General features: G+C 48.2%; 2 protein-coding genes across 3 annotated transcripts in view; one reads left to right on the forward strand and one right to left on the reverse strand.

Moving 5' to 3' along the window:
- mib1 (E3 ubiquitin-protein ligase mind bomb 1) overlaps positions 1 to 27849 on the forward strand; it is a 559645-nt gene that overhangs the window by 164845 nt on the left and 366951 nt on the right. The gene's annotated exons all lie outside the window — the stretch shown is intronic.
- LOC129383910 (uncharacterized) lies at positions 9097 to 27278 on the reverse strand. Its single transcript, XM_055068927.1, has 2 exons — positions 26630 to 27278; positions 9097 to 9929 (listed from the first exon to the last, which is right to left on the reverse strand). The coding sequence occupies exons 1-2, from the start codon at positions 26805 to 26807 to the stop codon at positions 9496 to 9498; spliced, it is 612 nt and encodes a 203-aa protein (XP_054924902.1). The 5' UTR covers positions 26808 to 27278; the 3' UTR covers positions 9097 to 9495.

A 27849-nucleotide genomic window follows, 5' to 3' on the forward strand; every position in this document is an offset into this window, starting at 1 on the left:
CGGCTTCGGGAGTAAGTGGAGCGAATGGTCGCTTAGAAGGAGAAGGGAGCGTTTAAATGCAAACACGCGTATTTTTTTTTTTTTTTTTGCTGTTGTCGCTGAAGAAGTATGGGCTTACGATTTAGCGATTTAGCGAAGTTACGATTTTAGCGGAGCCACCCCCACCCCGTGTGTGTCCTACTGTTTGTGTTGCGTTTCGTATTCGAAGGCGGGAAATGGCGGCCTTTTGCCATGTAGATTGGTGTCGAGCGTGCACGCGTGTTTGAGGAGCTGTTTAGATTGCGGGAATCGATTTTTTGCTTGTTCGAGACATGTTCTTGGGTTGAGATTGTAGGCTAGACTAATCTTGGAGCTGACTCAGTTAATGAGTCAAGTAGGGAAACAAAACAATTAGGAAGTTTGATAATCGGAAGTTTTCCGTGCTGAATGTCAAGGTTAGCATTATTCAGCCATGTGAAGGTGACAAGGCGATAGAAAATATTAATAAAATTGCGACCCGTTCTTATTTATTTATTTATTTATTTATTTATTTTCTATGAATCGATTACTGGACATGTCATGATTTGATCCTGATAGCGTTGACTCGCTGAATTTTTGTAGCTGTGTATTGGCTGCCTAATTCAAGGACAGACATAAAAAAAAAAAAGAAAGATCGCGAGCCATTCCACTCTGCGAAGGGTGTTGACCAGCGAAGTTGTTCTGCACAGGACACGGTGGTGACACATAATTTTGAACAAATTTATGAACTCATTTATTGTTTTGTGGGTGGTCATCGCGACGAAAGGTACGTACACTGATTTATTGCTTTGATCGGTAGTCATTATCCCATTCGCAACTGCAATCACATTCTTTGATGATGTCAAATCGATGCACGTACGCCGCTTGGTGGTCGGTTGGGCCAGATCGGTGTGGCATCGCAAGGGATGTCTGCAACAGGGAACGCTTACTTACCGCTCCCTTTAGGTACCGACGCACCCACATTAACATCACCGACAACGACAACAGGGGTAGTGTAATCGCAGCTAACTCACGCAAAGTGAGCAGTCATGAACCCTACGGGACTATGAGTCATTGCATTTTTTGCTCGCTTAAGGGGGTATGAGCCATTGATGATAGTTTTTGTTCACGGAGATCAACAATGCTCGGAACCCTAGCCATATATGGCTTCGCCGTAAAAACTTGAGCACATAATTGCACAGTCTAGGGCACACGATCCATCGTCATCTGAACTTAACTCGCTGATCAAAAGATGAGCGAGTTACTGCAGATCCACTCGTTATTGATCCAGCGATCGTCAAACGAAACAGAACGGCGGAAGATCAGTTTCTCGCGGGTACCGGAATCGGGAGCGCGGCCCGAGAGAGCAAGAGGGGGTGTGCCAGTTGTAATCGCGTGCCTGCGGTAGCCTTTTGCGGCGCCCGCGGGATCACAGCCCATCTCACGCACACATGCGTACGCGTTGTGTGTGTGTGCGTGTGCGTGTGTGTGTGCACAGTCTACGCGAGAGTCGTCCCTACAGCTCGCGTTGTATTTCCCCTGGGCTTTTACCCGTCGTTACGGGGGGCTCGTCGTAAAAAATAAAACGGCTTTCTGGCCAGCGTGTTTTCGTACTTCCCCTTCCCTCTCTGTCTGCTCGCTTTTTTTTTCCTTTTCACTATTGTTATTATTTTCTCGTTTTTCCGCCGTCTCCTCGCCCATCGCCCCGCGGCTCTCCCGTCTGTGTCCGCGGATTCCGGCGTGTATCGCCTCTTGTCGCGTGCGCCGCCCAGACGCGGCGTATTGGCTGCTTTTATTTATTGTGGCTTCGGTTCTTGTTGTTGTTTATGTTGTTTCCTTGCTGCATCGGCGGTGGTGTCGGCGGCGGAGGCAGCCGCGATCATGTCGGCCCTTCTCTGTGCCGTCGCTTTTATGTCGGCGCCGGCGCTGCTGCACTACAAGTTTGTGCGTACGCCGTCGTTCTCCATCAACCCGCCCGTAGAGCACCGGAGCAGTGTAGCACGCCGTTCGATCGACGGCCCTTGGCGTGGCCTCTCTCTCATCCCCTTCCCCCGCCTTCGCTCCCCCTCCCTCTCCACGTTACACACGCCACTGCTACTGCTCATTTCCCATCCCCACCCCCTCCTCCTCCCGTTCCCCTCTTTCAATCCGGATTTTTCTTTTCCTTTTCTATGGGAGACTCTGCGTCTGTGTTCGTCCGCTGCGGGACTGAAAAGAAGCAGCTACCACCCCGGCGCCTTTGGCCGCGCGGTGAGAGGTCGTAAGGCTTCCATCGAAACGGCTTTGAGAAGCGTGACGGTTTCCTCGGGCTTTGATTGCCCATGTCTCTCTCTCTCTCTCTCTCTATGTATACACATAGGTATATGTTTTTCTTTCTTCCTTTCTTTCTTGGTTTTCTTGGTGCTCTTCTTTCGCTTCCTTCTTGGCCCAACCGATCAGTTCTGCTCGGCGCGGTAGCGCGTAAAAGTTGCGGGCACTTGTCGAAGATCAGCGTGCGCGTTGGAGTTTATTGGGAGCCGGAGCATCCGGGCCGGCGCCTCGACTGTGCGCCTGTCTTTCGACGCAGCTCGGTGGGTGGCGCCGAAGCTTGATGATTGAGAGGGCAGAGAAAAAAGGAAGGGAGCTCGGGCTGTGAATGCTTTTGAAGAATAAGAAGATGATGTAATAGTTTTTGATGGGGGTTTTTTTTTTAGACCAACTTTTTGCAAACCTCATTTGACTTTCATAAGCCTGCCAATATGGATGTGTGAATGGTCCCTTTGGACACGGTGCGGAGAGATGTCGTTAAGAGCTGCACTTCCTTTGGCCTGTTTGCTTTCTGTGGAATTCCAGACGGGTTGTTTCCGGACGGTCTGTAATCATTTAATCCACAACGAATGTAGGGCAATAAGTTCGTAGGCGTTCATTGTAAAAGGCAACTGACTTGTACGAAAAGCTTTAGCCCTTACCGATGTTATCTGATGTTACTGATGTTACTGATGTTAACATCGTAGCGTGGAGCAGAGGTGGAACATCGAGATTCTAATCTGAAGGTCGTAAGTTCGAATCCTCCTCCAGTCGATTACGTTTTCGGGCTTGAAGTGGCGCCTGGCCCCGGCAGAAAAATAATATTGGCCACAGCCATTGCGGCTATGCTGGTCTAGGTGAAACAAAATTAGGAAGTCGCGCCAAACTTCAGAAAAGGCACTCCCTCAGCAGAAAAGAAATTGGCCTCCCTGGCGCAGTATTCGGCCACAACCTCCCTCATGACTCCGGCAATTAACCCATGGCCGTAAGCGCCCGCGGCGATGGAGGACGTGACCAAGGCGGCGGTCAGACCTGCGACGCGGCAGAAGGCTCAAATCTCAGGATCCGGCAGGCCACCACTGGAAACTGAACCTGGGAATGTTTAGCACGTGAACCCTCCCGAATGAGGCTAGCTTGGCAGGACTCTTCGAGGAATTATCAGGCATTGCCTGGGACCTTATTGGCCTTAGTAAGGTTAGAAGAAGTGATGACTAATGACCGCGTCCTCTGCTACAGAGGTCTTCCCGATGAGAGAATTCGGGGTAGGATCTTTAATCCATAATTACATAGCAGGCAACACTGGTGTACTTTACAGCATTAATGAGAGGGCAGCAGTCGCCGTAGTAAAGCTGAATAGGAGGCGCACAGTAGAGGTAGTATAAGCTTACTCCCCAACCTCCAGTAACGATGATGAAGAGATGGAACAGTTCTATGGAGATGTTGCATGAGCAGTGAGAAAGGTGTAAATTCAGTATACTCTAGTCATGTTCGAGGTCATTGCGAAAGGCGGGAAAAGCTGGTTGGGGAACAAGCAGTTGGCAACGACGGGCATCGATTCCAGGAACACCCAAGAGCAGATGTTCGTACAATTCGCGGAAAGGAATAGGCTCCGAATGTTGGAATACCTTCTTCAGGAAACGCAGTAACACGAAGTTGACCTGTAAAAGCCCTGATAGAGAAACAAAAAATGAAGTAGACTTCATAGTCTCTGCCGATCCCAGCATAGTGCACGATGTAGAAGAGTTACGTAGGGTAAAGTTCAGTGACCATAGGTTAGTGATGTCTAGGATTTCTATCAATTTGAAGAGAGAAAAAGTAAAATTAGAAAGAAGAATTACGCCAACATAAACGCAATAAGGGTAAAAGCAGACGACTTCGGGCTAATATTCGGAAGCAGACATGCAGCCTTAGAACAGGAAGATGAAGATAACATAGCGGTAATGAATGAAACCGCAACTAGGCTGATTTCAAAAGCAGCAAATGAAGTGGTATGTAAAGCATCAAGGCAGCCAGTAGGTAAGTACTCTCAAATAACAAAGGACTTAATAAAGAAACTACAAACCATGAAAGTGTCTAACTCAACAGATCAGATATAATACGCGGAACTGTAAAAACTGGTCAACAAGTAAAATGAAAAGGATATTCGAAATTATAACGTGGGAAATGTTTAGGCAGCAGTAAAAGATGACCGCAGCATGATATGGGTGAGAGAAAACTTGGCATCGGATAATTTAAAATGTATGCACTTAAAGATAAGCAGGGTAATGTCATCAGGAAATCGGTGATATAGTAAAAGCAACAGAAAAATTTTATGCTCATTTGTACAGTACTCACAGCAGCCACGCTACCTTCATTCGAATTAGTGATGAACAGGACACAGAGATTCCTTCTATAACGTGTGATGAAGTTAGAAAGGCCTGAAACGACATGAAACGGGGAAAATCGCAGGAGAATGTAGAATAACAGTAGATTTGCTGAAAGGTAGAAGAGATATCATGCTTGAAGAGCTTGCAGCCCTTTAAATACAATGCGTCATGACTTCAAGCGTACCAGCAAGTTGGAAGAATGCCAACATTATACTAACCCGTAGGAAGGGAGTGTTAAACGATTGACGAATTATAGGCCTATTAGCTTGGTTTCAGTATTGTATAAAATATTCACTAAGGTAATTTTCAATAGAATGAGGGCAATATTTGACTTCAGTCAACTAAGAGAACAGGCTGGCTTCAGGAAGGGATATTCTACCATGGATCTCATCCATCTCATAGATCAGGTAATTGAGAAATCTTAGGGGTACAATCAACCTCTCTGTATGGCTTCTTATAGAGTATAGAAACGCATTTCATTCAGTAGAGATACCAGTAGCCATAGAGGCATTGCATAATCAAGGAGTACAGGAGGCGTGCGTAATATTTTGGGAAATACCTATAAAGACTCCACAGCTACTTGGGTTCTCCACAAGAAAAGTAGTAAGTTACCGCTCCTATCAAGAAAGGGGTCAGACAAGAAGACACAATCTATCCAATGCTATTCACTATGCTTAGAAGAAGTAGTCAGGCTATAAGATTGGGAAGGCTAAGGAGTGAGGATCAAAGGCGAATATCTCAGCAATCTTCGGTTTGCAGATGACATTGTCGTGTTTAGCAACATTGGGGACGATTTGCTACACTTGATTGAGGACCTTAACTGAGAAACTGTAAGAATGGTGTTGAAGATTGATATGCAGGCTACAAAAGTAATTCTCAATAACCTGGCAAGAGAACAAGAACTCAGGATCGCCAGTCAGCCTCTAGAGCCTCCACAGACTGTACGTTTGTCTAGGTCAATTACTCACGGGGGACCCTGATCATGATAATAAAATTTACGGAAGAATAAAAATGGGTTGGAGTGCATACGGCAGACATTACCAAATCCTTACTGGGAGCTTACCACTGTCGTTGAAAATAAGAGTGTGCAATCAGTCTATTTTACCGTTGCTTGACGTATAGGGCAGAAACCTTGAGGTTAACAAAAAGCTCGAGAACAAGTTAAGGACCGCGCAAACAGCGATGGAACGAAAATTGTTAGGCGTGACGTTAAGAGGTAAGGAAGAGAGCGGTGTGGATCAGAGAGCAAGCAGGGAGGGGTAGCCGATATTCGGGTTGAGATTAAGAGAAAAAAAAAAATGTAGCTGTGGAAGATATGTAATGAGTAGGACAGAAAAAGTTGGACCATTAGAGTTACAGGAGAGGTGCCAAGGTAAGGAAAGCGCAGTCGAGGACGGCAGAAAAGTAGGTGGGGTCATGAGATTGGGCAATTTACAGGTGCACGTTGAAAGCAGCGCGCGCAAGGGAGTAGTACTAATTGGAGATCGCAGGGAGAGGCCTTCATCCTGGGGGGCAGTGGACATAAAAATAGATTGATGGTGATGATGATGATTTTAACTTAATTGGGCAAGCGCCTGTGCGCCAGTTGACCTTTTCCGCACTTTCCTGCCTTTGCTTCTTGTCTTTGCTTTTTGTGTAGCTATAGTACACGGTGTAGGGAACTGCAAGATTACGTCGAGTATCTCTTGTCCTTGCTGTGACACTATTGAAAAATCATTCTCATTTCACCCCAGCCATCTTCATTGTCAGCCTATGTGTCACGTGCGCTGACGGCTAATTGCCTCTCCCAGTGCCCTCCGGTTACCGATTTCTCGCGTCTGCCGAGCCCATTCTCTGTCTCTAAATTTCACCGACTTCATCGCATCGCCTATCAATCGGCCGTCCTGTAACGCAGGTCCCATCCCGTGGAAACAATTTTGTAACGCTAGTGGACCGCTGGTTATCTTACCTACGCATTACGTGGCCTCCCCGGCTCCATTTCTGCCTCGCATTGTCAACTTGAATATCGGTTACGTTCGTGTGCTCTCAACTCGACACCGCTGTATTCGTTTCTCTTAACGTTGTGCTTATCGTCTTTCCTATGATCGCTCGATGAGCGCTCCCTATCGTGTTCTCAGTAAATTTGGTTATCTTGCACGTTTTCGTTCCGTCGTCATATGACAAAAAAAAAAAACAACAACAAAAAAGGAAATGAATACTTTACCCACTATAGGATACTATTGTGCGTTAGGCAAACTCTGAGTGGCAACATCTGTGCTTGGGTTTCCGTTGCCACGACCGGAAATATGATAGCCTACGAGGATAACCTCGTGCTCATCGCAAATAAATTTGTCCTTCTTCGGCGCCGATGGAATTTTTGAAGTCATCTGATCTTTAAATATTCCGGTATTCATGTTCGAGTCCACGAGTTCTTTTGTTGCACGAAGGTTTGCACATCGAGCATATTTTATAAAGTTGGGACCCCCATAATTTTCGGACGACTTGTAAAAGGGGTACCTAGACTAAAAATGCTTTGATATAAATGTAATGAGCCGGTTAATGAAGAAGAAAAATAGTTTCTGGCAGCACAAGTGCATTGAATAGTTGTGTAACAGCATAATCACTGTGGCGATGTTCCATCTGTCGGTAATTTATTCCAAAACTTTGCTGTGGTATACGAAAAAGGGAAATGTAAATGAAATAAGTGGTACGTGCGCTCAGGAGAAATAGCGTTTTTTTGTGATCACTGATCGTAGTGGGTATGCAATTTGTGATAAGTATTTTTTCCCTTATCGTATTAGTGTTTAAATACTCATCGTATCGATCTTTTTTTTTTACTGAAGGACATAATAATTTTGTGCATGATATTGTGAAGCACAACGGGAACATGGTAACGAAGATGCGATCCTCTCTAGGCGTTACAAGTATGGGGTAAACGAATGTAACCGAGTCCATTTTCTTTTATTAAACTACATCATAGCTCGGAGGAGCAACCTTTCGCTCGAGAATAATGAGAAAGAAGCCGGCGGGGGGGGGGGGGGGTTGCCAAATGAAAAAGAAAATATTCCTTTCCTTCTCACGAGGCGCACATTCGTTGTTGGCTGTTTCTCGGTTCGGCCCCGGAAGACAAATTGATGAAGAGGACAGTCGCGTTGTCTTCGACCCCGTTGTGCTTCGAACCGCCGCTTCCTCGAGCTTCTGCGTGCGACGTTTGCGAAATGCTCGGTTCGATGACACCACCACCGCCAACTGCGGTGGCCGGAAGCCCACGACTCGGTTCGCGTATCTCCTGGCGCCTCCCCCCCCCTCCCCATTCCCAACCGCCAACGAGGGAAGCAATTTTCGAGCGCGCGAATTTCCGCGACAATAGGCTAGTGGTCTCGCTAACGACCGAGCAAATGACTGCGCCCCCCCCCCCCCCCCCCCCCCCTTTCCTGACTGCACGTTTCTGTGGCTATCGCCGTTGGTTACGAAAATCGGGGTCCGCCGGCCGGCCCGTCTTGCAAGGTTCCTCGCGATTCGCTTGATGAGCTCCCCCCTTAAACCTCCCCCCCCTCCCCACAAAGAAAGAAAGGGAAAGCTACGCGTATTCCTCAGGCTATTTCTGAACTGCTTGTGTCCGTGGACCTGGTGGACGGTACCCGCCCACGGTAGCTTGGTGTTTGTGGCGTTAAGCTGATGAGCACGAGGTCGCGGGCTCGATTCCTGACGGCCTCGGCGGCAGCCTTTCGTTGCAGGCAAAGCTAACACACACAAACGCACACACGCACACACACACGCACACACGCTCACACACACGCACGCACGCACACCGCACGCACGCACACACACGCACGCACGCACGCACGCACGCACACACACGCACACACGCACACGCACGCACGCACGCACGCGCACGCACGCACGCACGCACACGCACGCACAGAGAGAGAGAGAGAGAGAGAGAGAGAGAGAGAGAGAGAGAACGCTCTTCTACTTGAGCGCACATTAAAGAACCACAGCTGGACATGATTTATCAGGAGTAACCCCGCTACGGCGTGCCTCATAATCATACCGTGGATTTGGCGCGTATTGTAGGCCCCGGTATTGAATGTTGTAGTTTTAATCTGGTGTATGCACTATTTAGCTATAGCATCTCCTTACCCGAAAACAGTCTCCCGGCCTTCATCGATTTTTCTAGCCGGCCTTTTACGATCTTAGTGTGGATTGAGACCGTGAAAAAAACTCTTTTTTTAACTTAACAATTTTTTTTGATCCCCACAACACCCAACGTGTAATTTATTATGACATGCTCATTTATATGCCTTCAGATTTCGATTACGGCGTCCAAAACCCAGAGCAATGCCCATAGTTAGTGTTTCTTTTGTATATATATATTCTAGAGCGAGTCTTCAGTTGAGGGTAGTTGAGTAAACCAGTGTTTAATAAATAATTCCTGTAATATGTATTTACTTAATTAGCAGTTTAGTGCTTATTTTTTGTACGGATGTAGTTCTGATATCAAATATGGAGGTGAGCAAGTCGTTATAGATATGTATATTTTTTTACTTGAAATAGTATTTAAGTATTGGGGGTTTAATATCGCGGTTAGATGTCGAAGGCGGCATTTCCGCCTACGTTCGAACTGCTCTTTTCACTCAACAGCTCCATCTTCTTGTGCCACTTCAACCGCCTCACTTGGCATAGTCCTCGTTATTACATTTAAGAAAGCTGTCCTTAAAGTACAGAATGCTCACAATCAACTATTTGGTTGAACAGAAGTGCTTCTCTGCTTTAGGCCGCGGGTCCCGCGAATGGCATCCTCCGTTCGACTCCGTGAAGTTGTTCGCCACAAAGAGGGACTCCCCACGCATCCCAGTTGTCCGATTCACCACAGGATTATCTGCTGTTCCGACGCTCTCCCGCCGTCCTCTTCCGTTGTCTTCTCGCGCAATCTTGTCGTCGACGACGACGACTGGTCCGCTTTGGTCGGTTTGGAGATCGCTGTCTCGTCTCCCGTGGTCATCGTCGTCGTAATCTCGTCGGTGTTGACGCTGGCGTTCGCGGCCCTGGGTCCGAGACCCGCAGCGCCGGCCTTGTTTCCTCGTGTTCGCTCCATCTGTTCGGCCGATTCGGAGCTCCGACTCCGAAGTTGGGACGCGTTGCTGCGCTGGCTCCCCGGGCGCCAGGGCAGCGGCGGCACCCTCGAGTACCCGGAGTCGCGACGGAGGACCCGGGTCCCGACGTCTAGGTGGGGACCGCGGGCCACCACGACTGAGATGGCGACGGCGAACAGAGCTAAGGCGATCCACACGGCCATGGCTGCGTGTGGGCGAGAGGAAGAGGAGAAGTAATAGTGTTTGGAAAAACCTTGAGTCGTTAGGTACACATTTCACGTTTTCGTGACATAATGTACGCGTGCCATGTTTTCCAGATATTCGATTATGAATGTTTATTTTTTTTTTTCATCTTAATCGTACTAATATTCTTGGTGGTGGAGCGTTTTTAGTAGTAAATGAATCTTTCAAATCTTACTCGCGAAAGGACTTCAATTTTCGTAGATACCGATACCGAAATGCCGTCAGTAATATCGGATAAGTATAATCACTCACCTACGGGGCAAGAACCTGCACGCTTACGAAAAGGGTTCTATTCAAATTGAGGACGACGCAATGAGCTATGGAAAGAAAAATGATGGGTGTAACGTTAAGGCATAAGAACAGAGCAGATTGGTTGAGGGAACAGACGCGTGTTAATGACATGTTAGTTGAAATGAAAAAGAAATGGGCATGGGCAGGGAATGTAATGAGGAGGGAAGATAACCGACGGTCATTAAGGGTTACGAACTGGATTCCAAGAGAATGGAAGCGTAGCAGGGGGCGGAAGAAAGTTAGGTGGGCGGATGAGATAAAGAAGTTTGCAGTGAAAACACGGCCACAATTATCACATGACCGGGGTAGTTGGAGAAGTATGGAAGAGGCCTTTGCCCTGCAGTGGGCGTAGCCAGGCTGATGATGATGATGATGATGATGATGATGATGATGATGATGATGATGATGATAATGTAACTACGCTTTGCCGTCTTCTCCGTGGCAATTATTGCAATATCTTTGTCCTCCCGGCCACAACGGCCGCATCGCGATGGGGGCGAAATCGAATGCACCCGTGTACTTAGATTTAGGTCACATTAGAGAACTCCCAGGTGGTCCAAATTTTTGGGGTGCCGACTGCGGCGTGCCTCGTAATCGGATCGTGGTTTTGGCTGGCAAAACCCCATAATTTAATTTTTAAATATATTTTTGTCCGTACTGAAACTCTCCTGCTGTACGCGTCGACAAACAAGTTAACCATTGTTAGCAGTTGAGATTTCAACTTGGATTTGCTTTCCTAGAATGGCGCTGCCAAATAGTCCGTGTGGTCTTTTGAAGGTTTTGGTCGCAGTACTTAAGCTACTTTGCCGTCGAGAAGCAGTTCTAATTCTTCTACATAGCTACACTTCTTTCTACTAAGTTCGAGCATCCAGAACTTGAAGACTGGCTTTACGGCGTGGGATGTAAGTGACCACTTTTGTGTGTAGATTGCTATTTCGCGACATTCTCGAAAAGCAATGTTCTCTTCTTACACCAGACGTATATCTTCGCCGAATTTAATAAGTTTTCTGCAGAAAACATATGTTTTATTTTTCGAAGACTACTTTATTCTCGATGTGCCGACGAAACCATAAACATTTTAATTCATAATCTCCGGGTCTTGGCGAAAAGCGTTTCTTTTTCCATGCGTAATAAGCCACCGCGTAAGTGGTGAAAGCCGTGGATTTAAATGTATATGTGATACAACATTAATGAAAACAATTTCATGTACAACAGGTTCCTTACCAGACGTTATCCTTAACGCCTCGGAAATTTAGAAAAAAGATACACTTGCGAACTAAACTAAACAAAGAAATTGAACTCGCCAGGAAAATCAACTGCAGTAACACGTTTTGCGGTACCCGTGAATAATTTAGCCTTTAGTTTTAGAATAAGTAATTCATATTTCGTAACTTAGGCACCATCTGGGACTATAACTCAAGTTACAATCGACGAAAATTGTATGATCGATACTGACTTAGCAAATGTTTTCAATAACTACAGCGTAATTTTTTTTTCACTTGTTACGGATGGTCACTCTTCTTTCATGACGAGTGCCTGCCCTGAAAACATCTTTTGTATCCCGTTCGTAGTCGAAACCAGAAGTCCTCTCCAAGCACTTCTGAACAGGACTGACTAAGCCCTCCTCATCTTAAACCCCTCCTCCCCCCCATCTATCACCTCGCCCCCCCCCCCCCCTCTCCCACCGCCATACGTGCCTGCGTACTCTTTCTCTCTATTCAATGGCTTCGTTAGTGCACTGCGAAGCGGTTTCGAATTTGCCGCTGATTGCGCCCTTCCTCCTCCTGTTCTTTCTCGTTTCCTAGGCGACCTATACACGAGTTTCTATTGAAGCGAAATGCGCAGCCACCGCGGCTCCACAGATTGCAGCGCTCGTTAAAGAGCCCTTGCGCGTCGCCCGAATCGATCCCGGGTCTGCCGTGCGGACCCGACTTGGTTACTCCGTTCGCGAGCTCGCGGGGTTGATTTAGGACTCGATGCTTTCGCTGATTCGAGATCGGTCGGCGGTTTATTAAGCATCTGGCGGGGTTCATTACGTCACTTGGGTCGGAAAGGGAGAGAGGGAGAGAGAGAGACGGGGGAGGCGCGATTGATACGTGACGCCTGGTTCGGTCAGCGTTTGATGGGGCGGGTGGTGTGAGGCGGCCGCTATTTCGGGCTGCCTGGTCTGGTGGTCGTCGGTCACGGATAAATGCCCCGACTGCCACGAGCCCGACACGACGAGCCCGTGAAAGGCGGCGCCATACGCGTCGCGCTGTGATGGATCGCCGCGTAATCGGTATATAGCGAATGCGACGGCGATTATGAGCCGAGAGAGAGAGAGAGAGAGAGAGAGAGAGAGAGAGGAAGTGGTGGAGAAGAGCACTGCTGGCGTCGCAGCGGCTGTCCGTTGAGCGATTGTGCCGGGTCATTACGTGCAACGCGAACCGGCGGCCTTTCCCTCTCTCCCTCTATCTTTTCCTCGTTGAGCCGTATGTCACGTGTCGTGCCTGCAGGTTTGTCTTGTGTTTTGTTCGATTCCCCGTGTTCCTATTACTGTCTGCCGAGTTGGCAGTGTTCAGCTACGTGACGCTAACCCTACAGGGAGTTCACCCCTATGTTATAAGTTTACGCGTTGGGTCGAGTGATTTAGTCGTGCATCTTTCCGCAGAGAGTAAGAAAAGTAAGTTTGCTAGCCGAGGTTTGCCTCTAGTTTAGATCGCCCCAAGGAAAAGTGTGTAACAATGCAGTGTCCTTCCACACTGTGAATAAGGATGAACAGCGAAGGTGTGTATGTGGGCCCCTTAATGGCGAGCTGCACCTCCGCCGCGGATCGCCCGGCATTGCAGTATCTTCGGGATCGGCGAACGTGTAGGGAGTGCTTAACACCAGCTTCACCTCCGCTGCGAGTCGGCCTGGTATTGCACTATCTTCGGGATCGGCCCACGTGTGGGAGGAGTTTTGTGTCTACACGCGGACACGATTCTGGGGGAAACTAAGCCTTACTAGCTTCGCTGTAGTTCGCTTTACAATTGGTAAAGTTTCTGTTTCTTAATTAATGACGACGACGAAAAAACTAAAGCTGTCACCTTCGTTTAGCTACAATACAGAGTACCCGCTGTCTCCATATATCTGCATATTTTTACAGCGAAGCTGTTAAACGCTACTTCCCCCAGGATCGTGTACGTGTGTTAAGAGGAAGCTTTAGCTCGGGTTCGCCTATATAAATACATGTAAAAGGAAAATTCGTTTTTCTCGACAACTACTGCACCAAATTTGACGAGGTTTGTTGCATTTAAAAGAGAAACTTAAAATCTATAAAATCTACTGACTGTCGGTTTCAAATTTTCGATTTAGGTCGTGAAATTTTTATTATATATGGGCAAAAATTCAGGCCCTAATTCGAGATTCCGCTTGCAACAGTAATTATAATTTAACTTTCTCTCTCAAATGGAAGAAATTTGATTTAAATCTGTCCTGGGGTTATCTCAGACGAACGTTTTTGCGTTTTACATGTACTTGAATAGGCCGCGTCGAAGTTGGGCCCGAGCTGAAGCTTCCTCTTCAGAGTGTTAAGAACGGCCCAGCTGAGGTGCAAGTTTTGCCAGCCGGTTGCGACAGCGGCGTCAACTTTCCTGGAACGCCACCACAACACGGCGTCACTAAGTCGACAGTGTGTGAACAATGCGCGGGTCCTCGACTCTCCGTCGCTGGAGCCAAGATGAGTTAGATGAAGCAGGCTTTGTGCCGGAACACGACACCGCCTATCCGGTCTGCTATGAGCGGGGGAGTTGCCGAGGGAAAGTCTGCGGAGGCCACTTCCCACGTGCCGTTCACGACGCAAGACAATGGGCAACCGGCCGCGCACCGGGGGTCAGCTCGGCGAATAAAAGGCACCTTTCCTGACGTATGCCCCGAGTTCTACGAAGTCCGTCTGACGTTGGTTGAGGACCGTGAACCTCGCGCAAAGAAGTGTGTGTGTGAGTGTGTGTGTGTGTAATCCGTCGCTCAGAGAGGAGACTTGTTTACGATGACTGGTCGAACGTTTCCCTCACCTTGGTATAGAGGGAGGACCGAGTGTTTATAAACCGCTGTTGTGCGGCTGCTCAGTGCACTTTCTTTCGCAGGCATGCTGGACTGATGAACTGCAACGTCCTGATGTAGATACTGTAAATAAACCCATATTCCTCGTTCTCGATGAGAAGCAGTCCTTCCCTTCAAGAACGTCCTCAGCGTGGATAAGTTGGACGACGGCATGGGCCAGCTACCTTCTAATTTATGCCCGACTTCAATCTTGTCAACTGATTACGAGCGATGGGATTGAGCCCCCAATCCTAACAAGAGGAAGCTTTAGCTCTGCATCAAAAGCATCAAATGCTCTGCAATAACTCTGCATCAAAAGCAGAGATCGCGGTTCTGTAAACGGCGCCGATTAGATCATTGAAAGCGGACAAATGTGTTATGTAATTTGTATCTTACGTGAATTTATTACGCTGTGCACGAGGGTTCTGTAAATCTTGTATTTACATATTACTAAATTTTTCGAGATTCATGTGGAACATATCAATTTTGTCTGCTTTAGATGTACTATAACATGCAATTCACAGAATTGTGGTATGATTTTTTTCCTTGCTGAGTTACAGAGTTGTAAACTTCATAGTGTCGCTGTCTGAAAATTTATTATTTTTGCCCATATTTAATAAAATTTGACAACCTAAATCGAAAACTTGAAACCGACAGTCAGTAGATTTTATAGATTTTAAGTTTCTCTTTTAAATGCAACAAACCTCGTCAAATTTGGTGCAGTAGTCGCCGAGAAAAACGAATTCTCCTTTTGCATGTATTTATGTAGGCGAACCCGAGCTAAAGCTTCCTCTTAACACACGTACACGATCGTGGGGGAAGTAGCGTTTAACAGCTTCGCTGTAAAAATATGCAGATATATGGAGACAGCGGGTACTCTGTATTGTAGCTAAACGAAGGTGACAGCTTTAGTTTTAGGGCCGTGTCATCTGGTGTCCAGGGATGATGAATTGCACCCTCGTTTGCTTATTTGAGCCAGAGGCTGTCTCTGGTAACCGAGGGCTCTTTAACCGTGCAGACATGGGGGTGGGGGGGGGGGGGTGGGGGTTCTACATGCGAGTACGTTCTTTATAGAAGGGATATTGGAGAGAACATGCGGATTGTCTGCTGCCTAAGCGTAGACCGGTTTGTTTTCGTATATGCTTTGGCTATGTGGAATTATACACTGTCGCGGACCATAATGTTTCCGAATGAGTTGTGTGACCAAAAAGAAAGCCTTCAGGTGTTATTCGGCAAAACGTTTGATGCAACATGGAATGTCTGTAGACATTGTGTAGAGCTCTCGGAGAAGTGTTTGTATGATTTTAGTACGATATTGTAAGTAGAACGCCGGATATCCGCGGTCGTCGTACTCGTGCGACACCTCGTGGCTTTTTTTTTTTGGAAAGTGTTGTCGACTTTGGTGAGGTGTCGATTCCGGCATCGCTGGCGCTATCTTCGTTTTGAACTGCTAGCAGCATACCCCGTAGATACGTGTCAGGTCTCTCCATCGGCGACGTTGCCATTGGTAAGAGAGCAAGGAAAGGAATTTACGCTAAAGGAACAGGGCGTTGTGACGAGTAGCTTCTCTAACAAGTGCGTGCGGGAATGCACGGGGAAGACCCCCGGACTGTCGGCGATGCGCACACAAAGATCGCCTACTCCCGCGCCTTACTCACAAAAGTACGTTTACTCGAATGATACAGCAGCGTATCGCATTTGATGGCGAATCGGCGTTTAAAAAAAAAAAAAAAAGGAGCTTGAGTGTTTTTCCGGTGAGTGCGCTTTCCATTTGAGTCCTGAAGGAGTGAGAGAGCACGGGCCCGGCAGCCGTCTTCAAAACTCTCCCTCGATGCGACACGCCAGCGTTTACACGCGCGGGTCAAAGTCGACTCGGCACGCCTCACACTCCGATCTGTTGGGCAGTGACTGCGATTCGCCTTCCTAGGGCGTTACCGTAGTTTGCGCGGATGTGGCGCCCAAGAAATGCGGTGCAGTGCTCCACGTACTTCCCGTATTCATCTAAGTGTCACCCGGTACGTATTGAAAACTCGCTGTTCCGCCGAGCCTGCTTGCCAGGGCTTGCGAGAACGCTAACCGTCTATTTGACTGCAGTTCGAGTATATTGCGCAAAGGGTTGGTCGTTCGAAGACGCTTTCCGCGCTGGAAATGCCCGGCCGGCTTGGATCACCACGGTCGCACTGGCGGTATAAAGCGAGGATAGGCAGTCCACCACGCAGAAGCAGCTAGGACTTGGCGAGTTCGTGTAATTGTCCTTTCTCCCCCCCACCCCCCTCTATCGTGTAACAATGATGGAACAACTTCACCGATTGCATCCCAGTTACGAGCATTGTTGTGTGCAGCGATTCACGGGCTGGCCTTACCAGTGCGGTGTCATCAGAAGTCGACAGCAGTGGCCAGATTCATTACCAAGTTTTAAAGCGGGAAGTGCGCGGGAAGCAGCGTATGTTTTGTCACGGGAATGCAGGCATTGATTGCTTTTAGTGCGACGAAGGAGTTGTCGGGAATCTTTATAGGTACCCTGTGAGAAGCTTTGCGGTGAGCGCGCATTTCCAAGCTGCCGAGAATGGAAGCCCTGTTGCGCGGCGTTGTGAAATTCAGCGATGACTCATCTGGTTTATGGTTCAAAGTAGGCGCAATGGTCGCTACTACGTCTGGTTGCCTACACGTCAACAGCGGCGACGCGTTCTACACTGCTGGCACTGCTCAAACTACAAAACGGACTGATGATTGAGTTAAAAACTTCGTATCTATCGCTTCCCCGGTGTTCTCTGCGGGCGATTCGTCTTGATCGCAAAGTGTAAAGCAACGCAGGCGTTCCTGTTGGTACGCGTTAAAAAGAAGGAGTAGAAGGAGAAAGCTGTTCCTCGCATTAGCTCGTATTGCAGGCCAAAGCGCGGAGCTTGAAGGTGGCAGATTGCTTCGCACTCTCGAAGATTGGGGGGCCCGATAATTAAGTTTGAGGGTGGCCATACATCAGCCTGGCGGTGCAAGCGCGCTTGTCGGCGGGTGAGTGCAGGGGCCTGTTCCGAAGCTGATGAACTCTCGGGCTTCGCTGCGAGTTAGTTCTCTTGGCCACTCTGCGCCCTTCTACTATTACATCTCTCCCTCACTGGGAGCGAAGCACGCGAAAAAAAAAAAAAAAAAAAAGGTGGGGTCGAAAGAAAGCGACATAAAAGCTACACGAGTGAGCGAATTGATTGAGACGGGCCGTGGGCGCGTGCCACAAGCTGCCAACGCTCCGTGCTATATATATATCTATATACCGCCTCTGCTGTGGCCCCCGTTAATTACCACTGACCTCTCGAATGGGCAGCAGCAGCCCCGTGCACGCCGAAGATGGCTGACGAAGCGGAACCGACGCACACACACAAGCGCGCTCTCCTGTACAGTTCGCTTCTCCGCTCTTCAGAGCCGCTCAGCGTTCCCCGAACCCTCGCGTCTGTTCGGTTGGTGACGCTGCGTTTTTTCTTACTCTCTATTTCGCTCTCTCTTAGTCTCTCTCTCTTTCTCATTGGGAGGGACTGCCGTCTCGGATGGCCCGAGGAAACGCGATCGGTACCTTTCTTCCACGCCAACACATCCTCCACTTTCCCTGCCTCCTCCCCCTACGTCTTTTATTATTTTTTATTTTTTTCATGCGTTAGCTTTATTTTCGAAGTGTTTCTCGACCTTTTCCGGCGCTGCCCGCGTTAGACGTTTCCTGCTTTGGTCATCGCCGCTGTGCCTGCTGCCCCCTTTGGCGTCAAGCGAGCGCCCTTTCCCATTGACGCACTCGTTCCTCTTTTCCCTTCCTTCCTTTGCGTCCCACCCTTTTCCTTTCTATCTTCGGCGCGGCGGGGCACCGTAATTATTGCCGGCCTCCGTTCTTCCCGGCCAGTTCTGCTGGCTCGTTCCCTCAGCGGTGGCGGCGGCGGCGGTTGGCGACTGCTGACACGTCGATCGGTTTCGCGTTCCTGGCGGTTCGGCCGGCTTCCACCCCCCCCCCCCCCCCTCCATCGCCTCCCTTCCCTACGCACCTTACTTTCCCGCTGTCCCCATCCAAGCTCGCGGACAAACCCCCGCTTCCAGCGCTCATTAGAGTTCATCAGTGCCGGCACTCTGCCCGCCGCTGCCGGTCGTGTGTCGCGCGCGCGTGTGCTAGTCCCGAGATTACCCAAGCTCTTGCGCGGGCGCGAAGGGTGTAGGGAAACGCTGGGGGGGGGGGGGGGGGGGGGGGCAGTGTGCCCTGAAGTGTGCTGTACTCTATTCCCGTCGTTCGTCTGTCGCCTTTTCCCGCGCGTCTTCGTTCGTTCGTTCGTTCGTTCGTCTGTCCGGTTTGCGCGAGTCTGTTATGTCTGTTGCGTAGTGTTCCGCGACCGTACTTCTGCGTCGCCCTTCCTTTCCTTCCTACACTCCTGTTCTTTTGGCTCTTTCTATTTTCATTTCGCCGCCCTTCTCTCGCGGTCACCTTTGCTTCCTCTAGCTGACGCAGTGGCTGTCCCACGCTCTGGCTCGCGACAGTTACCAGCAGGGCAAGCGACAGGAGCGCGCTTTCGCGACATGCAGTCAGGAATGCAGTAAACGGACAACACACGGATTCGGCGAGTGACCGCCGCGAGTCCTGCCGTGCGTGGTGTTGGTTTAGCACGAGTGCTACCGATGGGTTATAGGCGAATGCCGAACATGGCCAGCCCTCGCCATTTCTGTGTTTTTTTTTTTTTCGTTCGGGAAGCCGCAGTCTGTGTTGGCATCCAGGTGTTTCAACGGGTCCTGTAGCCTTGGCTGTACTGCACGTAATTGCTGAGGTCGGAGTGTGTTGCTAGAAGGGCGCCTCCCGTCAGTGGTGTGGCAGGGCGTAACACTCGTACCGCGTTCCACGCGTGTTGCTTCATGCCACCACGTATACTGCACAAGATATAGGCGGGAGAGAAAGGGGGGGGGGGGGGGGGGTCAGTAAGATTGGCGTGACCTAATTTACGGTGCGTCCGTCCCGGCGTATCGCCATCACGGCAAAACGTGGGTTTGCCGTCTCTGCACGTTTTTTTTTTAATGTCCCTCTTCCTCGCGTCTGCGCCGCTCGCCTGAATGGTCATTTCAGGCCGGCACTGGGTTCGTGCGCTGGCATGCGTCTCGAGCACTTCTGGCTCGCCTGGAATTCGCGGCATGGCGGTTGTGAAAAGAAAAAAAGCAAGCAGCCATGGCTAAAATTGTGGGAAGGTAGCGTCTATGCAAGCGGAGCTTCGGACCGCGTTGGCACCACGCAGGGCTAACGTTGACCAAACATTGCTCCCGCTTGCATGCCGTGATGGAAAGAGAGAAGGGGGAGGGGCAAGGCTCTAGGCGTTCTTTTCGCTTACGTTATGGTTTCCCGCGTGCAGTGTTTTTATTGCTCTGCACTCTCTACTTGAATCGTTATATACACCAGCGACAGCTGTTATTCGGACTTATTACTTGCGTTATCTGCATCTCCTTATATATTCGCCGTTTTAGCTTTTGGGTGATGAAGATATTAATTAGATTATGAAACGTGCAATCAGAGGAAGGAGTCGGCTTATGGAAGGCGATGGTAACACGAAAAAAAAAAGAGAGACGTACTCGTCGACCTGAAAATACGCAAATTTTTTGTTTTTTTTGTTTTAAGAACCCCGCGCGGGTTTCCGGTGTAGCTTCATACTGTGGTCTCGTGTGGATGACATTTCCTTTTCATGAAGGCTTCTCCACATTGCATATTTCCGCTGAACGAGTTTGCCCTTATTCCGGAGTAAGTACAGTTTACTGGCCCTGCAGAGGCCCAGCTGCTGTAGTTCACTAATTAGGCTGTTGATGTTGGTGAAATTAGATGTTAATGTGGGTGCTATCTCTGTGACCGCTTGACATACTTGATGAACCTGCATCATCTCGTTTACCCCTTTAATTCGCGTTTTGGGGCGATATTCTCTATCGTATAGTAAGCGCTCATGACGTTTGTGTTCATGTCTTGTCGGTTTTCTGTTTGCTAGTGATCTGTTTTTATAAATGATTACCAACGAACAAGCCCGGTCACTCAGCTTGTGGTATTCTCCATCGATCATCTTGAGCATACATTTACTTTCGTGCGACAAGTCTGGTTAGGCTTCGTTTTTACTTCTTTAAGAAGTGTGCTAAGTGGAGTGCATTGAATAATAGTTTTCTTTTGTCCGTAAACACAGTGCCGTTTGCGGAAGGAGTTACGAAAGCCGGCGACCGCAGCGGCAACGCTTGTAGCGACATCTCACGACGCTCTTTTCAAGCACGACGCGTTAAAAGCGTTTTCGTCACCCGAGTGTTCTCGTCGAAGCAAAGTAAACACAGAAGGGCAGAACGTTGACAAATGTGTCGTTGCCTGCTCTTTACTTCGTAACATGAGTAGTATGTGGTTGGTCAGTGGAACAGTAGCATTGGCCTTGACGTTTAAACTATGTGCCACATGATGGCGTCACCAACATGGCCTCTCGTGCGAACTTCATTGGTAATCGGGCGTACCGTGATGGACAACCCATTTACGGGTAGGCTAGAACTTTCTATTTTTTGTTCGTGGCGTAATCTCATAACGGGACCAATACTTGTTGCACAACAAAAAAGTAATATATATATTTTGAATGAAGGGTTCCTTCAATGCTTGTCACGTTGTACCGAATTGGGATGTAATGAGCGGCGGAATTATTCGCTCGTAATAACAACGTGGGGGAACAAGTAAAATATACAGTGAAGAATAACTTTCCTATTCGTCGCCGTCTTGTGAAGACGCCGTCGCCGTCTTACCATTCGCCGCATTCGTGTGTTACAGAGGTTATGGTGTATTTAATAAATATTGCAACTGTAGTAAAACATGTTCGTGTAGTTTGCATTGCGGCGGAGATTTTTATCATTTTTTTATCATATTGTTTTACAGTGGACATTCAAGAGATAAGCGTATGCCACTTGTAGTGTGGGCTTTCCCTCATACGTGATGTGCTTGCAGAGATGCACGCTCTACAGGGCAGTTGACAAGTGATTTCTGCTGTAATTATTTGCGGTGTTAGGAACTTTTCTTACCTTGCTGTACAGTACAAGCGGTCTTAAATAAGAGTGAACCGTAAGGCATTCAATTCACTGCGCAACATTTCTAAAAGTAAAATAGGCGTGCTTTCTCTAACAACGAGAAGAGACGAGAGGCGAAATTCACGTCGGCGAAACACTTCTTTTTTTGTCTCTTCCTTAGGGCCATCAGTGAAACGAACGAATGGAAAATATATACACGCTAGAGTAACAGAAACTGTCGACGAAGTGATAACGGGCGGATCGGGCGAAAGGTCATTCGTAAAAAAAAAAGAAAAATAAAGTGAAAGAAGCAGAAGAAACGAGAAGGCGCGAAACATGGAAATGATTGGGGTCGTCTTTAAATCACGTCTCGGAGCCCTCACGACAACCGTAGGGGTGCTAAGGCGACGTGTCTTGTTGGCAGCGATGTATCCTCGCCCCCCTCTCTCCCGTCTAGTTCGCGTCAGAGGCGACCATTTTCCTCGACACCCTCCCCCAGCTCTCCGTGAGGTTATATACGAAGCTCTTCGTCTTAAGGCTGTCGCATGCTTCCGCCGCTTGTTCAGCCGTCGCAGTCGTGTCGATATGCGCCGGGCTCCGTTATAAATATGCACTCGCCGCCGTGGATCGTCGGGGAAGAAGCTCGGGAGGGTACAGCTTCCCTTTTAACGCCTCCCGAAACGCGCCCTCCCCACGCGCCTTTGGTCCTCGCGCACTTGATCTTTGGGGAGAGCGTCAGCAGAGAACGGGGCGACCGCCCGTCGACTGGGCTCCTGTCTTTATTAAGGCCGCTTTATGCATTATTCATGCGCCCTGCCCGGTCCTCTTCTCTGCCTGCCCACGTTCCCGGCGTGTCTCGAAACATTCGCGTTCAGCCGTACCGCGGCGGCGACGACGTCTTGGGCGAGTGCAAATGAACTGCCCTTAGCTTGTCGTTTTTTGTCTTTTTTGTTTGTCGCCTCCCCCGAGACGGAAAGTAGTGCGGGTTTTGCGACGGCTTCCCGTTTGCCGTTCAAACCGATCTTGTAGCACCAGCTGCACGAGCGGAACATCAGAGAGCTTTAGATTCGGGGAAGCTAGCGGCTTGCGTACGCGAGAACTAGGGGCCACGGTACTGAGCATGCGCAGACACCTACGTCAGGGTCTGCGCATGCGCAGTACCGTCGCCTCTAGTTCTTGCGTACGCAAGCCTCTTGGGTCCCCTAACCTAGAACTCTCCATTATGAAGGTGCGTATGCGTAGTTGTGTACCTATCGGTGGGCGTTGACTTGTTCCTTCGTGGTGGCGTCAGTCCGCCGCGAATGTGGAATTGAGGTGCTGGTGACGAGGTCCAAGGTTTGGTGCTAAGTATGTTCAATAGTAATAACGAAAACTATGTGTGCCGAAATAGTGATAGACTCTGAAGCGATCGCTGGTATTCGAAACCGTTTCGAATTCTTTACTACGTCAACCACCGTTAATCGTGTAAGATTGCGATGTAGAGCGCCTTGACATTAGTTAGTATGCCTATGTTTTTACAAGTTGGCGCGGCCGATAAAACTACTATCCCTACTTTGTGTCGCTGTTAATTTGCTGTCGCAATCGATGCTTCGCCTTTCAGGCGAAACTGTAATATTCTGTTTTGATGAGTGTAATTTAGCACGGAACTTCGGAAACTTCTAGCACGTCCTTTCCTCCCTAACTGTAGGGTCTCTAAATGAAATAGTACTGAACTGTTCGTATAAATAAATTTAAGCTGCGTTATTACTGCACGGACCTCCTTTATTCGCTGATACACTTTCCGCGTAAGTGTACCGTGTGTAGTGAAGGTTTGAATGTCATCGCTCTAGGCGACTGAACATATAAACAGCGTGTTCACGCTGCGTTCTCCGACACGAACTTGTAGAAAAAACTGGACGTTCACCGTTCTTCCAACGAATCCTGAATACCGTAGCTTCAACAGCTGCTTAGGTTAGCTTTAATGGGGACCCTGAAATTGCGGTAGGTGGCCTAACGTCACCACATCGATACAACATGGCGACGACGAACGGTTATCATAACCAGAACGATGACTATATTATGACATGTTCTTGTGCTGTCTTTGTTTTTCCTTGTTTTCAGTGATCCACGTGACATTCATACAAGATACACTCCATTTTTGCCTGTTACAGCAACCCTTCGTTATCCTTTTTAAGGGATATTTACTTTCTCTGTAATAACGTCTATTTTGATGCTTAAGATTTCCTTGGCGAGTTCACCAAACAAAATCTGTCTACACGCGATAAGTGTTATGGCTTGTATCTGCACAAAAACGCGCGATTTGGAAAGGTAAGTCTTTTGTTCGTTATAATTTTGTAAATGTAGATGATTGGTAGCTTAATAAGCGGCAAGGAACAAGCGAAACAAAAAGAAAAGGATTTCATTGGAGAAAATACTAATATGATCAGATATACCCAATTACCAATATACCCAATTGCCCAACATCCAATATGCCCAATGCCCAATATACCCAATCAGATATACCCAATTATATATTAATATACTCATATTGATACATGGGGTTCCATTGGAAATGGGTGGGGAGGCCTGTAGTAAGGGTGTGGGCGGACTGAAATTTTGCGCGTGGGCCAACTTGAAATTTAGGGAATGGCCAAGTAATATTTGCGGGTGGGCCAACATAAAATTTGCAGGTGGGCCAACTTGAAATTTAGGGGTTGCCTAACTTAAATTTGGGAGAGGGCTAACTTGAAATTTTTGAGGGAGCAAACTTGGGATCTTTGGTTGGGTCAACTTGAAATTTTCGAGTACGCTTATGCTTGCTTAGACAACTCCGGTGGAGTTTCTGCATACACTTGTTTTTGTCTTTAATGAGGTGATCAGCTTCTCCATTGTTATGTCTTCCGTGTAGAAATTTGCAAACTGTTTTGTATCCTTTCCGCCCGCATTCTTTCTCTTGCTTAGTTAGACTGCGGTAAGCACAAAATCGATAAGTAAGCATCCGCCAATATCTGGGAACGCTCGGGCCCCGCAATTTCCGCTCTCATCAACATTGCGTCGGCGTCCAACACGGACGCCTGTCGCGTCTCTGGCGCGTGCGTCGAAGGCGCAGAACGTCAAGGCGCAACGATTATGACGAGAACGCGACTTCTGTTTTCTCCAGTGGGCGTCAAACGAGCTGATCTGTGTAGCAAAGCAAAAACGGGTGCTGGGGAATGAGGCATAACGGCTGCAACAGATTATGCGCTTGGTCTCACCAATTTCGTGCGTTGCGATGAAAGCTAGGCGCTCTGGCTCAGCTGATCAGTATCGAGAATCGGCCGCTGCGTTTGCCGGATAGATTGAAGATAATTCGCCCGTTTTGCTCTGCTGATCCTTCCGCGAAGCTTCTTTTTTTTAATTCAGTCGACATCGCGCAAGGACGCGATCGTAGGCGGGACAATGGCGGGAGCCGAAAGTTCTGGTTCTCTTTTCTAGTTGGCTTCTTTTCTAGTCGACTTACAGCATCCTCGACGCCGCATGGATTTCTTGACGCAGAGTATGGTTGACGGAGGAAGGCGGCGAAAACGACGAACGAACATTTTTCTCCTGATATCTGTGGACTCGCAAAACGGGACGAAGTGGATTACATCGATTGCGCGCTTATCGATTCCCTGTTTCAGACTTTCACCTTTTTTTTTCTCCTTTCCACAATGTGCATCCTGCGTCGACTCGGGAGGCCGTTAGAATCTATGCGGTGTGAGAAGGTAAACAGAATTTTCATTTTGATACGTTTACTTCTTCTTATCTTTTATTATCGTTGTTATATTTCATTTGCGTCTTTTTTTTTTTGCATGTGTCTCACGCCGATACCGAGCCCATCTCACTTGAGAGATGCGTGACCTTGGAAGCAGAGCTTCTCTGCGGTCTCTACCGGATCGAGTTCACTTTGGTCCCGGGGCGAACCTGTCTTTGTGTCGAGTGTGTGTGTGTGTGTGTGTATTGTGGTTGCTATCTTGTCTTCCCTATTTTTTATTTTCTTGGATTTTGCTTCGGAGAAGATAAGACAGGATTCCGTGCGGGTTATCGATTCTAACTTAGCGGGTCGTTCTCGTAGTGTCGACGTGTTTACTAGCCGAACACCTCCGCCGCGTTTTTGAAGATCTTCCCCTGCTGTCTGTGAGCTGCCGCGAAACTCGCATCATCATGCGCCGCGTAAACAGTTGCTTGTTCGTTGACCTTCTTTGGTTTTGTGTCTTTCGCGCTTGTCCTGTTCACCGCACATGCCGACGTGAATGAATAACAAACGCCGAGTAAGTAGACGTACAGTGTCAGCGTTGCTTTCTGTTTTTCTTTGTTAAATTTTTTTGGCTCCAAGAGTGCTTTACTGGAGTGGTTACGTTTTCCGCAACCCTATAGTTTATGTCCGTATTGAAAAAAAAAAAAAGGAAAGGAAGAGCTTTTGTGCATTCTTTTATTTCTTTTTCAATGGCAAACATCGTTGACTTGTTGCCGCATTTTCGCCGGTGTGCGAGAAACATTCTTTCTATGGCTGAAGTTAGTGTGTTCGCTTCGGCGTCGCATCATTGCATGTGGCGTTTGGAGTGTTACGGTGACTTCAGTGCGTGGTGATGTTGTCTGTATTGCGTGGCTTTAGATTCGGCGCACTTAGAACGCTGCTCGAGGTTTCTTTTTTTTTTTCTCCTCTGTTTCGTCTTCACGGACTAATAACACGTCCTTCCACACTTGTACACCGCTTCTGTTGCGTGGTGATAGCGTGGTTCCAGTGCTGGCCTGGCGGCCGTGTTTGTTAACTAGATTTTGTGCATGTGCATGCAAAGCACGACGTCGTGGGTTAGAACGACAGCCGCTGCTGCGTGCGCGTCCTGATTGACATCTGAATTCAAGAACGGGCCCGTGTACTGTGTTTTAGGTGCGCAGTAGCTAAAAAAAAATGAAAGAAAAAAAACGGGTGGCCTAAATTTCTCTCGAGACTCTCCGCCGACCCAATTCCTCCTTTCCCCAACTACGAAATTTCTCGTTTCTCTCACGCACGTGACAAAAGCAGCGGACATGTGCGGGATCAGCTCGCATAATTAATCACCCGCATGCTCGCAGAGCGAAAGCTGCCTACACTGTAAAATAATTTGCGCCCTTAAATGTGAATAGCGGTGTGCATTTGTCTATAACTGACACGTTTACACCCTTTTATTTAGGTGTAAGCGAGTGAGTTGTAAATTGATACACGCAACAATTCACTTAGAGGGTGTAAATTACTTGACGCTGTGGGCGACTGTGGAATAAACATGGTGTCGCCTGTCATCGGTGCCGTACCTATGTACTCCTCTTTGTCATCGTCGATGATGGAGTTCTCGAACGGACCACCGCGGGGCGGCCGGTCGTCCGAGGCCCCTCGCTCTCGGGCCTGTCGCCGCGGCGACCGGAAGAACTGGCGCCGCAACACCGGGTCGCTGGTGATCACCTTCAGCGGGTCCTCCTCGTCGTCCGACATTGTCAGGTCAATACGGTGGCGCGTCGGTTCCAATTTCTTCTTCTTCTTTCTGGTCGCAGAACTTGTTGTTGTTGTTGTTGTTGTTGTTCTTGTTGTTGCCGAAGCATGGTTCACACCCAGTACAAGGGGACAGACTCACTTCCAGGTTAGCAGAGGCAGGGCTTGGTTCCGAACGAAGTTGCGCGCTATTCTGAAAAAAAAAAAAGAAGAAAGATAACAAACAAATGATAGGACGGGCGCAGTTCGCGTGCTTTTGCTGCAGGGCTGCCGTCTAAAACGAAACCTTACAACCAGGAAAGAGAGATATATTTCATTCCAGGACAGTCAGAATCGTCGGCCTGCGCGAGTGTGCTCTACCCTGTGACACCGCGCAGAGGGGCAAGATGGCACGATGATGCAAGAGGCAAGATGGCACGATGAAGATGGGAAACGCGCAGAAATTATCAATGTGGCGTTGGCGCGGCAAAAGTGCTCTTTAATCTTGTGAAAAGAGTTTTTAGATATGTGTACGTGTATATATCTGACGCACTTACCCAGCACCTCCACCAAATGTAATGATGCTTAAATAAAGGCGAGCAGCAGCAGATAAACAGCAGCCTAGCAGCAGCGAACAGCCCGGGCTCTCTTGCTAATCACAGCACGGGTCGTCGTATATATATATATATATATATATATATATATATATATATATATAGCGAGAGAGAGAGAAAAATTTATTAAACAAGAAAATAAGGAGGGGTGGTCGGAGGCATTTATTCCCGGGCTAGTCGACCTGGAGTGTCGCACGTAAATCGTGGAATTACGTTATTAGTCCCGCAGTGAGCGTGCTTGTATATTGGTTCGATTACGGAGTGCACAGTGGGCCACATATGTCTACGGGACTCGGGTTCCCCGGCAATTAAACGCAAATTCTACTCTGTTAAGGCATGCGGCTTGAAATTTCATGGAGCAGATGGAAGAATCTGCTACAGATTGAAACTTCGAATTCGAAGCTATTTAGTTATTTGCTTGCTTATTTCTTGTTTTATTTCGTTCTTTCTTT

This window comes from Dermacentor andersoni, chromosome 9, assembly GCF_023375885.2.
Source record: "Dermacentor andersoni chromosome 9, qqDerAnde1_hic_scaffold, whole genome shotgun sequence".
Classification (NCBI taxonomy): domain Eukaryota; kingdom Metazoa; phylum Arthropoda; class Arachnida; order Ixodida; family Ixodidae; genus Dermacentor; species Dermacentor andersoni.

What these genes read in the sequence shown, in the direction of transcription:
- LOC129383910 (XM_055068927.1), bottom strand. Translation starts at nt 26,807, where the DNA reads ATGTCGGACGACGAGGAGGACCCGCTGAAGGTGATCACCAGCGACCCG. An exon ending in TGACAAAGAGGAGTACATAG is followed by an intron (nt 9,930 to 26,629) that starts GTACGGCACCGA and finishes GCCCACACGCAG; the next exon opens with CCATGGCCGTGTGGATCGCC.